Source organism: Bos javanicus, chromosome X, assembly GCF_032452875.1.
Source record: "Bos javanicus breed banteng chromosome X, ARS-OSU_banteng_1.0, whole genome shotgun sequence".
NCBI lineage: Eukaryota > Metazoa > Chordata > Mammalia > Artiodactyla > Bovidae > Bos > Bos javanicus.
The window spans coordinates 116,293,323-116,308,255 of record NC_083897.1 but is presented as its reverse complement, the minus strand read 5'-3'; the positions used below and the strand labels follow the sequence as shown (position 1 = coordinate 116,308,255).

The following is a 14,933-nucleotide window of genomic DNA, read 5'->3' as shown; positions in this document are numbered from 1 at the left end:
TGACACAGATTCTCTGACATCTCCTGGATTTAAAAGATTCCTCAGGGTCGGTGGTATCCTCCAGGATGAAACTAATCATACTCATAGTAAAAACAGATATTGTGTAAAGTCTCAGTGTGGTCCAGGCTGTGTGCCAGGTGCTTTAGCTACATGCCACTAGCCCTACAAAAACCACTTCACCTGAGGCTCCCCAAGTTTGGGGAAGGACCCAAGTCCTCACAACTGATAAGAGACAGAGCTGGGACTAGAGTGCTGGTCTGAATTTGTCCACAGCATGTACCCTTTCATTGTCCCGGCCTGAGGTGCTCATGAGTCAGTAAATTCACTGTCTTCTAGCACTCCAACATGTATCTTGAGTGACAGAAAGGACTCTGTGACGAAAACACTGGGATGGAATACATAGCCAAGGCAATACAAACACCAAAAAAATTAAGAGGTGTGAATAAAGGAGAGAAGGAGATAATGCTCAGTTAGCAAATGATCACCTGCATGTGGAAATTCAGACACCCTCAAGTAATCGAGGGCTTACAAGATTATTTGGCACTATCCTTCTATGTAGAAAGTAAACATTTTATTTGTTTTAATTAAAAGTAGTTATTTCTATTTATTTTTTGACTGCTCTGGGTCTTAGTTGTGACACTTGGAATCTTTGTTGCCACATGCAGGCTCTTTAGTTGTGGAATGTGAGATTTATAGTTGTGGCATGTGGGATGAAGTTACCTGACGAGGGATCAAACCGAGGACCCCTGCATTGGGAGCGCATAACCACTGGACCAACAGGGAGGTGCCGAGAGTAAATATTTTAGAACTACCCTAAATCTGGTGACTCAGATGGTACAGAATGTGCCTGCAATGCGGGAGACCTGGGTTCGATCTCTGGGTTGGGCACAATCCCTGGTGGAGGGCATGTAACACACTTCAGTATTCTTGCCTGGAGAATCTGCATGGACAGAGGAGCCTGCCGGGCTACAGTACATGGCATCACAAAGAGTGGGACATGACTGAGCGATTAAGCACACACCCTAAATCTGGCTGAAGAGCAGGAACATATCACCTCTATCTCTTTGACATCATAACATCTGTCCTGAGTTCCTTAATTTCTGCTGCATTTTTCTAATCTTACATCACTTTTGGGACTGAGACCCATTTTCTCCAAGATTTGCTAGAAGGTAACTGCTCACTGTTTGTCGGAATATGCAATCCCCAGGAAGACTTTAATCGAGAAGCTGATATGGGAACCTCCATGAAGCAGGACTAACGAGACAATCACCCCTTGATATACTGGTCACCCAAAGACTAAGAAGAGGAATCTTAGCTCAGTAGAAGGAGCAGTCCCAGGCTGTGGTAGATGTAGTGAGGATGCTAAGCAAGAGGAATCAGAAGGACTCAAGTTGCATCCCCATTGTCTATTCTCAGAGGCCCTGATGGACTAGGATCACATGAAGATCATCCTGACTTCCAACTTGGAATTCTCAGGAGACTAGGACCTTGATGTAAGACAAGAAGCTTCATAAAACAGAGTGGAGTTACAGGATTCGTCATATGTCAATGTGAAGACCTGAAAGTGTACTCACAGTAGCACACCCTATAAAAGGAGGCCCTGGAAAATCACTGATGCTGTCGTCCCCAGGAAGCTCTGGGCGCAGATGTCTGGTTGATTTCAGTCTAGAAAGTTTTAGCGAGGTGAGACCTCTGTCTAATACAATCAGCTGCAGTTTCGCAGAGCGAGGGACTTGAATCCAAGGAGCACCTCACATGCAATGCTGAGTGTTAGCGGGGACCCCTGCAGAGGGAACCAAACAGAATTCTGTAAATTCTTAGCCCTGTGAAGCCCACAGGAGCTACATCTGAGTGGTCCGCTCATTCAACCTGTGTGATCTTAGGGAGGGCTGAGTCTCCTCTAGCCAGATCAGAACCCAGATCTGCAGATGGGGGTGTCTTGAACATAACTGGACATAAGGTGAAGACCATCAGTGCTAGTGAGAGGATCTCTCCCCCAACGAAGGAGGCTCACAGAGTGGCAACCCACCTGACAAGCAGAGATGCTCAGGGCAGAGCTGGCCTCACACCACTAGGCACTTGGGAAGGCAAGGGCTTTGTTTGGGAGCTGGAAGACTCGGGTTCATAGGAAGGGGCATCCTGGGCTTTGATACACTGCACAAGGAGGACCAAGGACGAATGAATACTGAGCTACTGGGGTTCCCGTAGCACACTGTCCCTGCCGTTATCCCTGGAGACCCCACGTAGGACCTTACGCAGCACCCCTCCACTCCCGCTTTGAAAGCCAGCGGATTGACCGGTAGCCGCGGGGACTGTTTGGCGGAGACTTAGTGTGCAGGACTCGTCCAGAACCAAGGTGAGGACCTGAATGGAGCTAAAGGGACTTTCCCAACCCTCCCAGTAATAAAAGTGACCCATCCACATCCCACCCCTGTGATATGGCTCTTAAGAGTCCCTCGGAGCTGTTGGCTGAATGTGGTCTAGAGTGTCTCAGGCTAAGGCGTTGGTCTGTGGGAGTAGGCCCGGATTCTATCCCCGGAGGAGCTCAAGGACCTAGATGAGGGCCCTGAGGGCTGATGAGCAGACTTCGACACCGTGAAGGGGGCCACACTGAGCGGCCCCCCTATACTGGGCTCTAGGATGCCCCGGGTAGAGCTGGCCAACTGTGGTGCCCCCTGGTGTCCACTGGAGGTGGTTTTGGGGAAGTGAGAGCCTTGCTGTAATGGAATAAACCGAGTTCAACAAAGGGACCTAGTCACCAACAATATTAATGGCTGTGACACTGCGTCAGGATGGGGGCTCCTCCCATAAGAAATGGAGTCACAGAAAGCGCCAGTCCTATTTTGAGGACTGGGAGAATCGGGCGTTTTGACATGACATTTCCCAGATTATCTCAGGGAAGTGAGAGACCAGGTCAAAGTGGGGAGCGTCAGGTTGGGAAGGTAGAGTTTCAGGTTCCCTTGTGGGATGGTGAGAACCTCTGGGGCTGTGGGGATGTTCCACACCACATCATTCAGACCACATCCTCCCTGTCATCATCCCCTTGAGACCTCAAGAATACATGGCAGTTCCCACTGCGGGCTAAAGGGGAAAAGCAACACCCCTCAGACCACTCCGCCCTGGTCCGAGGGGTGTGGTCAGCAGATTGAGAAATTTTAGACCCTGTCATAAGTCAAATGTAGACCTTGGTTGCTTCTGTGTACTGGCTATTGTAAAGAGTGCTGCAGCGAACATTGGAGTACAAGTGTTTTTTAAGTTACTGTTTCCTCAGGGAATATGCCCAGTAATGGGATTGTTGGTTGATGTGGTAATTTTAGTCCTAATTTTTTATGCAGAGTGAATTAAGTCAGAAAGAGGAAAGCCAGTATTGTATATTAACACATATACATGGATTTCAGAAAGATGGTACTGATGAACCTATTTGCAGGGCAGCAGTGGAGATGCAGACATAGAGAACACACTCGTGGACACAGTGGGGGAAAGAGAGGGAGGGACAGACTGAGAGAGTAACATTGAAAACATACACATTACCATATGTGAAATAGATAACCGGTGGGAATTAGTCGTATGACACAGAGAGCTCAAACCCAGTGCTCTGTAATAGCTTAGAGGAGTGGGATGGGGTGGGAGGTGCGAGGGAGTTTCAAGAGGGAGGGGACATAAGCTATACCTATGGTTCATTCTTATTGATGTGCGGCTGAAACAAACACAATACTGTAAAGTGATCATCCTCTAATCAATAGTAAATACATTTAATTTTAAAAAGACATAGAGAAGAAAAGAGAAGCAAAAAAATACTATAGGCCTTGAATTGGGATCTGTGTGGGACCACAGGGACATCAACCTGCCTGTAACAGCACCTGTTCTTAGAAGACTGTGTTTGGTAAGATAAGGTCATCTTAACTTCCTCCTGTTGGGACACAGAGTGATTGGCTTTTACTATCACCCAGGCATCAATTCAGGAGAAAGTGGAGCTTCTCTGCCAGGAGCCCAGTTGAGGAACCTGAGTGAGTACTCAATGCATTTATCCCAACCCTTGGATTTCAGCCCAGGAAATCTCAGGGAAGGACTGTCAGGTTGAGCATCTACTTCACTGCTTTATAGCAAGTGTAGGGGAGGGGAAATGTCTAGTCTGAAGGTGCAGCCACCAGTCAGCAAATGGAGAATGGTGCCCAGTGTTTTAAGGAGCCAAGGTAAGGACCTTGAATGATGATCCCAGTGAACTCGGGATGGAAAAAACCCTACTGAGCTCTCAGCACTGGGTATCCCCTTAGAGAGAGGTGGACTGAGGCATCCTTTCACTTGCTTCTGGATCATGTGGAGGTCTAAAGTGTCTGTATCAGAGTATCAGAGAGAAGGGTGCACAGGGTCTGCCAGGACTTGACATGGTAATACTAAAGATGAGCTGAGAGGACCCCACTGCTGGGACCTGCTGTCACCTCAGTAAATCCAAAGCAGGGCTGAGAGGATGCAGAGGAAATGTCTAAGGCCTCTGTTCTTCCTCTGTGGGATTATGTGGGGACAGGCTGAGCAGGAAAACAGGAGGCTTGTGGGTTCCTAGGGCAGTGTCCTCAAGGACACCTGCAGAGGTGGCCTTTGACTAGGCCAAGGTAGAATCTCCCTGTTTTAAGGTGCTCATGTCACCTCATTCTCCATCCTCCAGGTGCCCCAGTCTCCTGTCTACTGGCCCAGAATCCTGCCTGTAGTCCCTGACCACAGCCATCATGCCCCGTGGGCAGAAGAGTAAGGTCCGTGCTCGTGAGAAATATCACCAGGCCCGGTCTGACATCCAGGTTCTTCATGATCAGGCCACCACATCTCGGGGAGAAGAGACCACCTCCTCCTCCCTTCCTGACTCGGAGAGTGCTCCCTCAAGCTTGTCTGCTGCTGGCACCCCCAAGGGGCCTCCGGGAGCCCAAGGCACCACCAGTGCTGCTGCAGATGCTATACCCAAAAGATCTGGTGGTGGTGGCACAGCACGCTCGAGATCTGGTGTAGGTGCCAGGGGCCAAGTTCAGGAAGGTGAAAATTCCTCCCAGGCCTCTGCTGCTGCTGCGAGCTCTCACAGAGATCTTCTGACCAAGAAGGCACAGATGTTGGTGCAGCACATGCTGTATAAGTATAAGATGAGGGAGCTCATTAAGAGGTCTGAAATGCTGAAGGCAATCGGTAGAAGGTACATGAAGCAATTCCCAGAGATCCTCAGCAGGGCCTCTGAGCACATGGAGATTGTGTTTGGCCTGGTGCTGAAGGAAGTCAGACCCAACAGTCACTGCTATACCCTGGTGAGCAACCTAGATTTCAGCGACAGTGAGTCTATGAGAGGTGACTTGGGGCTGCCTAAGAATGGTCTTCTAATGCCTCTGCTGAGTTTCATCTACCTGAATGGCCCCCGTATCTCTGAGGAGCACATCTGGAAGTTCCTGAATATTCTGGGCATCTATGATGGAAGAAGGCACTTCATCTTTGGAGACACCAGGAAGCTCATCACAGAAGATCTGGTGCAGGAAGAGTACCTGGAGTACCGCCAGGTGCCTGGCAGCAATCCCCCTCGCTATGAGTTCCTCTGGGGTCCTAAAGCGCTTACAGAAACCAACAAGAATAAAGTCATGGAGTTTTTGGCCAAGGTCAATGATACAGTCCCTGATGCCTGCCTGGCGCAGTATGAGGAGTCTTTCAGACAGGAAGTAGAGAGCACCGGGGCCAGAGCTGCAGCCAGGGTTGGCACTTCTGCCTCGGGCATGGCTGGCACTTCTGCCTCAGGCATGGCTGGCACTTCTGCCTCGGGCATGGCTGCCACTTCTGCCTCGGGCATGGCTGGCACTTCTGCCTCGGGCATGGCTGGCACTTCTGCCTCGGGCATGGCTGGCACTTCTGCCTCGGGCATGGCTGGCATGTCTGCCTGGGTTACTGCAGGCATGTCTGCCTCGGTCTGGGATGGCCCTTCTGCTGCAGCCCAGGCTGAGTATCTTGCCTCAGCCAGGCCTGGCATTTCTGCTGCAGCCAGTGCTGGCCCTTCTGCCTCGGCCAGTGCCCACGCTAGGGCCGTATCCAGCCACTCATTTCGCCCCTAGTGTCGTCTGAAGGCCGTTCTTCACTTTGTGGTCAGAAAAGCCTGTCAACCTGTGTTCCTGTTGATTCCCCCCTCCTAGTTTTCAGTTCTTTGTTTTTTCAACAGAAAGTTTATTTAGGTTCATGATACAAGTATTTGAGTAAAATGGGTCCCACACACCTTGCTGTTTGTGAAATTTATGAGTAACAATTTTGTTTTTTGAAATGCATATTGGAAATCCTCATATCACTTTTGTGATCCCGGATGAGAATAACATCACTTTAGGATAAGAATATCCTTAGAAATGTGAAAGACACCACACTAATAGAAGCTCAGAACATAGATACATAGAGAGATAGCCAAAAGTTCTTCAATTTTTGGTTTGCTTTACTCTCTTTTTAGTCTCCCTTTTTGTAAATATAAAAGATATATGCTTGGATCTGCTTATGGTTTTCAAGATTGTTTGAAAATATAAATTAAAGCAAATGATTTATTTGTGGCTCTTGTTTTACACAAACATTAATTGAGCATCTGCTTTTAAGAAGTCTTTCATGCCTGTACTGGCGATGTTTAGTCAAAGAAACTCCCAGTTTCTGCCCATTCAATTATAGTTTCCAGGGAAGCTGTCATTCTATGGAAGAGGCTGAGAGACTCTCTACTTCAAGAAGAACAAAAAAGAAGCAGGGTAAAGAGTGGGTGGAGAGAATGTATTAATTTGGTTTCATTGCTAAGCAGAATTTTGGCTGATTGGGGAGGTTGGGTCATTTTTTTTTTTTTCTTTTGGTTAGAACGCTGCATAGTTTCTGACATCTGATAGGTGCAAAAAAAGAAAAGAAACCCAGCTGATGTAACATCTGAGGTCAAGATCATCGTAATAACTGCAATTGCCCCTAATTTCTCAATAGAGACAGGTGCTGTGACAGATGCTTTCCATAAATACCTGACAAGGCAGGGTTTATCAAACTCACTTCACAGTGGAGAGCCCAAGGCTCATAGAGTTAGAGTTTGGTTTTGTGCCAAAATACTTAAGGCTGGTAAATGACAGAGCTAGGACTAGACTGCTCTAAACTACTGTAGCGTACATACTGTTCTTCTCCCCCCACTCTGAGACATACCCTTGTCTTGTCTTTTAAACAAGTACTTTTAACATTTGATATTTCATTTCCCTTGTGGCTCAGCTGGTAAAGAATCCTCCTGCAATGTGGGAGACCTGGGTTTGATCCCTGGGTTGGGAAGATCCCCTGGAGAAGGGAAAAGCTACCCACTCCAGTATTCTGGCCTGGAGAATTCCATGGAATCCATGGACTGTACAGTCCATGGGGTCACAGAGTCAGATGTGACTTCACTTTCACATGGTAATTCTCTCTTTTGGACTTCCCTGATGGCCCAGGGAAGTCCAGATGGTAAAAGCCTCTGCCAGCAATGCAGGAGACCCTATTTAGATCCCTGGATTGGGAAGATCCCCTGGAGAAGGAAATGGCAACCCACTCCAGTACTCTTGCCTGGAAAATCTCATGGACAGAGGAGCCTGATAGGCTATAGCCCATGGGGTCACAAAGAGTCGGACACGACTGAGCAACTTCACTTTCACTTCTCACTTGTCCTTTTTCTTATTTATTTATTTGGCTGTGCTAGATCTTAGTTGCAGCACATGGGGTCTACTTCCCTGACCAGGGATCGAACCTGGGCCCCCTGCATTGGGAGCCTGAGGTATTAGCCACTGGACCACCAGGAAAGTCCCCACCCTGTAACTTTTATTTCAGTGTTTTTCTCAGTACTTCGAAATTTGTCCTAGGTGATAAAAAAGAATGTCCTTGTGCTCAAGCTACTGCATCAGAATGTGTAGCCAGAGCAGTAAGAATACCAAATATATTTAACCAGAAATGCATATCCCTTATTCAGTACTCATAGATAAATGAAAGAGACGATATTCAGTGACAGTATTAGCATGTGCATTGGCCATGTTAGATAAGCTCTGAAGACCAAGGGCTCTCCATATCATGCTTACAGTCTCTTGTCTGTAGAAAGTAAATCTACCAGAACAGAAATGACATGAGAATCTTCCCCTGGCTGATGAGATAGATTTATGTACTTTTTTCCTCTGATGGATGACCACCTATCCTGGAACTCCTGCCTTGGGCTGTAGCTTCTCCATCTCCTATCACTCCTGGGACAGGGACCCATTCATTCTCCATAGCATTGCAGAGCAAACACAGTTCAAGGGTTTGCAGAGATGTGGAATTTCCCCAGAAGCCTTTAATCCAAGACACAGAAAGCAACATGAGGGCCCCATGTAGGAGGACTGAAGAGAGCAACACCCCAGAATATGGAGGTTGGTCACTGGAACAGCACTCCCAACTGCTCTCAGTCACAGGGGATCTCAGAACTGTTGGGCTAAGCATGGCCTCGCTTATTCTTCAGGCTTCTCAGAGACCTAAGAAACTTGGTCTTGGTGCAGAGTTCTGAGGTTGGTAGAGGAGAGAGGATCAGTCTCTCAGAAATGATAGTGATTAGCCTGAATGAGGGTGATGGAAAGATGCAGCCCCATAGTAGGAACCTGTAAAGATATACTTGTCCTTATTGGCAAGTATATGAAGTCCAGAACAATCCGGGCTGCTGCAGTTAACACTTTCAACTCAGGTCCCTGGAAGGTAGGGATTTTGGGAATCAGCAGAGCCCTCAGCCTCAGATCAGCAGAGAATAGAGCCCCAGGAAGGGTGCAGAGTCAAAGTGAAGACCCAGGGTGTGGATATGGAAGCCCCTCGACTCACAGCCGACAAGACTACACTTAGCTCATCTTCTCCAGTTAGCCCTGGGAGGCATAGGTAAGTGCTGGCCAGCTCAAGGGCCCCGTGACTTCTGCCTGGTTGGTGTCAAGGAGATGAGGACCTTGGTTTATAGGCGGGCTGTTCATCAGAGAGTGGAAATCCCAGGTATGACAGTGGCACACTCTTGTCTGAGGAGTGTGGCAGGCAACTACCCCATTACAATAAATTCTTGGAAAGCCCTGCAAATGTAATGGGCCCTGGGAGGGAACAGGAAGGGCTTTCAGACTAAGTTTATCCCTTATTTTCTGAAGGTGAATGGCTTCAGGGCCTTAAAGTCCTTGGGCTAATGGGGAAGCCTCATTTAGCTGATGTAGGGTACCCAGTTCCTAATAGTGTTCAATTGATGGCACTGACTGACAATGAAGGATCCCTCTCAGAAAGAAGGGGGCCACTGAGGGCACTGTCCCTGTTAGGTCTTAGACTGTGCCACTTAGGCCTGGTGACATGGTGAGTCCTACTCACTTCCTCCCAGAGGATCACATGGAGGTAAGGAATCTCATCCTGATCAAACAGAGCGACCACAGGTCAGCAGATGGATGATTTCCAGTTTGTACCAGAGGGTAAGGACCCTGATGACTGAAAAGACCATCCATCTCAAAACAATGGGGGCAGAACACATTGCTTCCACTACTGTTAGCCTCGGAAGACCACAGCCTGTTGTGGCCCGATGAGGCAAACTCCACTTCTTCCTTGGGGGTCTCGGAATTGGGGGCCTGATGGGAAAAGCTTTAAGGCAAGTCAGGGAATATTTCCAGTTTGTGAATATTTCCAGGTTATTTCCAAGTCAGGGTGAGGATGGTAAAACTGTTTAAACATACATACCAGGATGGCCACAGAGAATCTTCCCTACTGTCAGGCTAGAAGGCCACAGGTAGAGTTGTCATGCAAAGGGGCCCTTTAGCTCTGACCGAAGAGTAGCAGGAAAGTTAGGATTTTGGTCTGATGGTGGTGGTCCCATGTCAACAGAGGGGGAGTCTTGGGCTTGGCTGAGAGTCAAATTTGGGACCCTGACTTGGGACCCTGAGAGGAACCACCTGTCATCCTCAAGGAGCTTGCCACAGCTTTCATTCTTGTGAGACTATGGGGAGGGGTGGCTAGATAAGGCCACTCTGATTTCCTCCTCCAGGCTCACAGGGAGGTATTGGTCTTACTATGAGGAGATAGGCCTCAGGTCAAGAAGGAGGGGATTCCCCAGGCCCCACCAGAAGTCAAATTGTGAAGCTCGAGTGGAGACTGAGGGGTCTTCTCATCCCTGAATAGAGGGTACAAAGGAGAGTCCTGCCCTCCCCTTTGATGTCAGTTCTAGAAAGCTCAGGGGAAGACTGTCAGGCAAGGCTCTCCCTCACTTCTTTATACCAGGCCTTCTTCTTCTTCTTGTTGAATTGCTAAGTCATGTCTCACTCTCTTGTGACTCCATGGACTGTACCCTGCCAGGCTCCTTTGTCTATGGGATATTCCAAGGAAGAATTCTAGGCTGGGTTGCCATTTCCTCCTCCAGGGGATCTTTCTGACCCAGAGACTGAGTCTGTGTCTCCTGCAGCTCCTGTATCTCAGGCGGATCCTTTACTGCTGAGCCACCAGGGAAGCTCGATATCAGCCCTAACGGAGGTCAGATCTTTGTTGGAAAGTGCAGGCACCAGTCATGAGAAGGGAGGGATATGGTGCCTGCCAGGCCCTGTGGCAGATGCTTTACAGTTACCACCACATGCCACCAGTCTTTCCAGACAGGGCTTGTCAAACTCCCTTCACAGTTAAAGAGCCCGAGGCTCTCTCAGTTTAATAATGTGACAAACTTTTCCATGGCTGGTAAGTGACATAGGCCCTTGATCTGAGTTAGTCTAAAGCTCACCCTCTCACTCCTGCAAGCCTGAGCTGACCTTGTACCCTTAATTCCCTTCTTATTCTCATTACTGTGAAATGTATTGGAAGCAATAAGAAGAAAGACTCTGAGGTCAAACTATTACATTGTAATAAGTAGCCAGAGCAATAATAATAATAATGCCAAAACAAATGTGACATATGAAGAGAGGAAAAAAGAGATAATATTTGCTGGCAATAAGATCATCTATGCATACATATGAGGTTTCAAATAAGTTTAAAGATCAAGGACTCACAAAACAATCATCACATAAGCATTTTTTTTGTATAGAAAATATCTATTAGATCTAAAATATAAAATTTATTTATTAGAACAGAGGTTGCCTGAGAAGTCTGGCTGAAGGACAGATGGCCAGGTTACCACATTTTGTTTCTCTCACAGGTCTCTACCTGGGCCCCCTTATTTATGTCATGGATTTCCCATCTCTTATCACTTCTAGGACAGGGACTCCTTCTCTGCAAGGTTTGGAGTAGGGAAACTGATCAGGGCTTTTCAGGGATGTGGCATTTCCTAAGAAGCCTTTAATCAAAGGGCCAAGGGCTTATAGGGGGACACCCATACATCTGGACTGAGGAAAGCACACCCAGGAATATTAGGTATAAGAAGGATCCAGGGAGAGACCTCAAGTTGAACATCTCTTTTGTCTGTTGTCACAGTATAGTTGTCAGGGACTTGAAACCTTTTGTCTAAGGAGGGCAATCTCAGGTCAGAGTAGGAATTGTCAAATATATATGTGAAGCCCCTTAATAAAAAGTGAAAGAAATAGCCACCCAGAACCGCTGGGGTTCTGTAGTGTCCACTTGCTGCTGTCAGCCCTCGGAGGTCCTGAATTCCATCATAGGATGAGGTAGAGAGAGGCCTTGAGAGCTGAGAGAGAGTGCTACTGCCATGGGCAGGGCACGTTCCAGATCTAAGTCCTCCAGCTCCTCCCACATAGTGACATCCAGGGCAGATCCTTCATCTTGAGGTTGAAAAGAGAAGTAGGTATTCCAAGTAATTGAGTGCCAAGATGGAGCTTAAGGGAATACATTTTATGTCTTTTTTTGTTCTTGCTTGACCTCAGTAACTGGGATATGTATCTTTTTCTGCTTAGGGCTTTCTTTTTCATAGTATTGAAATATTCTTCCTTGTAATTGAAGGTTTCTTTGACTCCTGTATCTGTGTTTATGAACAAAGTATATCCCATTTATTACTGTTTTTCAGTATAAGTATAAAGCTTTTGGTATTTTCTATAATGAATCAGATAATGAATCAGAAATCCTTGAATCTCTGTGATTCAGAGAAAGATAACATGTCAAAAGTATTGGGAGTTTCTTGCCAATGTGAATGAAGACTAAGTGAAATTGTTGTTATCAGGAAATAAAGAAAAGGGTCTTGACTGTGTGGCATCTGCAATACAGTGGAACAGGAATTCCCAGCCCCTGTTTCCCCTCAGCAGCCCAGATTTTAAAATTGTATAAGTAACAAAATACCTTTATAAAAGGTCTAGAACCCAATTAAGAAATTGCAGTACCACAGGTAAGCATAAAACTTAGATCAGCTGCACTTGCAATGCATAAGCCCAGTGATTTGACTCTATTGGCATCACCCCCTGTCTCGGGCTGGTACAGCTTGGTACCAAAAGAGATTGCGACCTTTCCTGGTAGGGCAAAGTGACAGTGGGGTGAATGTTTTGAGTGTCCAGGAAACTGTTAGTACTAAGAAAGGTATTCAAGAAAGGTGCAGGACACAAAATATCACAGAAAAGTGAGTTGTGCTTCTAAATACTGACAACAACCTATCTGAAAAAGAAGTTAAGAAAACAGTTCTATTTCAAATATGTCAAAAAGAATAAAGTACTTAGAAATAAATTTAATCAAGGAAGTGAAATGTCTATACACTGAAGGCAACAAGACACTGATGGAACAAATTGGAAAAGACACAAATAAAAAGATGTCCCAAGTATATGGATTGGAAGAAGTCATACTGTTCAAATATCCATACTGCCCAAAGTGATCTACAGACTTAATGTACTGTGTGTCATAATTCCACTGGAATTTTCCAGAGAAATAGAAATGCTAAAATTCTTATGAAACCACAAAAGACCTTGGATAGACAAAATAACGTTGAGAAAGACAAGCAAAGGTGGAAGCCTGGCTCTTCTTGCCTTTGTTCAAGACAATATGATACCAGCATATACATAGATACACAGACCAATGGAACAGAATAGAGCCTAGAAATACAACCATGCACATATAGTCAAGTAATCTTTGACAAAGGCACAAAGAATACACAGTGAAAAAGATAGTATCCTCAGTCAACAAATAGTGTTGAGAAAACTGAATATTTGCATGAAAAGTATCAAACTGGAGTCGTATCTTACATCATACTCAAAAAATGCAAAATGGATTTAAGACTTAAAAATGAGATCAGAAACCTTAAAACAGTTAGAAGAACACATAGGGGAGAACTCTTTGTCGTTTGTCTTGGCAATGTTCTGGGGATTTTAGTTTTTTTTTTTTGTTGTTGTTGTTCTTTGTAATTTGACAACAGAAACACAGGCAAGAAAAACAAAAATAAATGGCACTACATCAAATTAAAAAGATTCTGTATAGCAATGGAAACAATCAACTAAATGAAAAGGTGGAATAGGAGAAAAAGTTTGCAAGCCATATGTCTGATAACTTAATATAAAAGGAACTCAGACAACTCAGTAACAGACTAATTAATTGAAAATAACTAAAAAAGGAGCAAAGAACCTAAATATTTTCCAAAGAAGACATACAAATGCCCAACAGCTATATGAAAAGGAGCTCAGCATCACTAACCACCAGAGAGATGATAATCCACACCACAGTAAGAGATCACCTCATACCTGTTGGGAGAGCTATTATCAAAAACCAAGTGATAACACGTTTTGGCAAGGGTGTTGAGAAAAGGGAACCTTTGCACACAGTTGCTGGGAATATAAATTGTCACAGCCACTATGGAAAAGAAGTGTGGAGGTTCCTCAGAAAATCACAACTGTAACTATCCTACGACTCAGCATTGCCAATTCCTTGTATGTAGTCGACCCTTGAACAACACAAATTTCAACTGTGCAGGTCCACATATAGATGAATTTTTTTCAATAAATACATTGGAAAACTATTCAGAGATTTGAGATGACTTGAAAAAACAGGTGACTCACATATCCTAGGAATATAAAAAGATTAAGAAAAAGCTGTCATGAATGCATAAAATTTATGTAGATACTAGTCTATTTTATCACTTCATGGGAAATAGATGGGGAAACAGTGTCAGACTTTATTTTTTGGGGCTCCAAAATCACTGCAGATGGTGACTGCAGCCATGAAATTAAAAGACGCTTACTCCTTGGAAGGAAAGTTATGACCAACCTAGATAGCATATTCAAAAGCAGAGACATTACTTTGTCAACAAAGGTCCATCTAGTCAAGGCTATAGTTTTTCCTGTGGTCATGTATGGATGTGAGAGTTGGACTGTGAAGAAGGCTGAGCGCCGAAGAGTTGATGCTTTTGAACTGTGGTGTTGGAGAAGACTCTTGAGAGTCCCTTGGACTGCAAGGAGATCCAACCAGTCCATTCTGAAGGAGATCAGCCCTGGGATTTCTTTGGAAGGAATGATGCTAAAGCTGAAACTCCAAGTACTTTAGCCACCTCATGTGAAGAGTTGACTCACTGGAAAAGACTCTGATGCTGGGAGGGATTGGGGGCAGGACGAGAAGGGGTCGACAGAAGATGAGATGGCTGGATGGCATCACCGACTCAATGGACGTGAGTCTGAGTGAACTCTGAGAGTTTGTGATGGACAGGGAGGCCTGGTGTGCTGTGATTCATGGGGTAGCAAAAAGTAAGACATGACTGAGTGACTGAACTGAACTGAACCATAAAATATACACAAATATGAAAATATTAAATTTATCAAAAGTTATGCGTGCATGCACACACACACACACACACACACACACACACACACACACACTTATGGACCATGAATAGCACTATTCGTCCCTGATGAGCAGTTTCAGTAGTAAATTGTGATCTCAAAAAACTGACCACCAATGGTTTTCAGGTAGTTCTCATTGTGTTTACTATGATATATTGTAAACCTTGAATAACATGATAGGACTCATATGAAGTGCCCCTAGTGGTGCTGGAAGTGCTCTCAAGAAGC

The 14,933-nt window shown here is 45.6% G+C and overlaps 1 protein-coding gene across 1 annotated transcript; it reads left to right on the top strand.

The window, feature by feature from the left end:
* The first annotated feature begins 3,230 nt into the window (after window positions 1-3,230).
* LOC133243537 (melanoma-associated antigen B2-like) lies at window positions 3,231-6,143 on the top strand. Its single transcript, XM_061410519.1, has 3 exons — window positions 3,231-4,007; window positions 4,664-5,739; window positions 5,980-6,143. The coding sequence occupies exons 2-3, from the start codon at window positions 4,725-4,727 to the stop codon at window positions 6,072-6,074; spliced, it is 1,110 nt and encodes a 369-aa protein (XP_061266503.1). The 5' UTR covers window positions 3,231-4,007; window positions 4,664-4,724; the 3' UTR covers window positions 6,075-6,143.
* Window positions 6,144-14,933: the final 8,790 nt, after the last annotated feature.

Bases quoted from the DNA above. Each gene is read 5' to 3' on its own strand.
- LOC133243537 (XM_061410519.1), top strand. From the start codon at position 4,725: ATGCCCCGTGGGCAGAAGAGTAAGGTCCGTGCTCGTGAGAAATATCAC. The intron at 5,740-5,979 runs GCATGGCTGGCA...ATCTTGCCTCAG, and splicing joins GGTTGGCACTTCTGCCTCGG to CCAGGCCTGGCATTTCTGCT.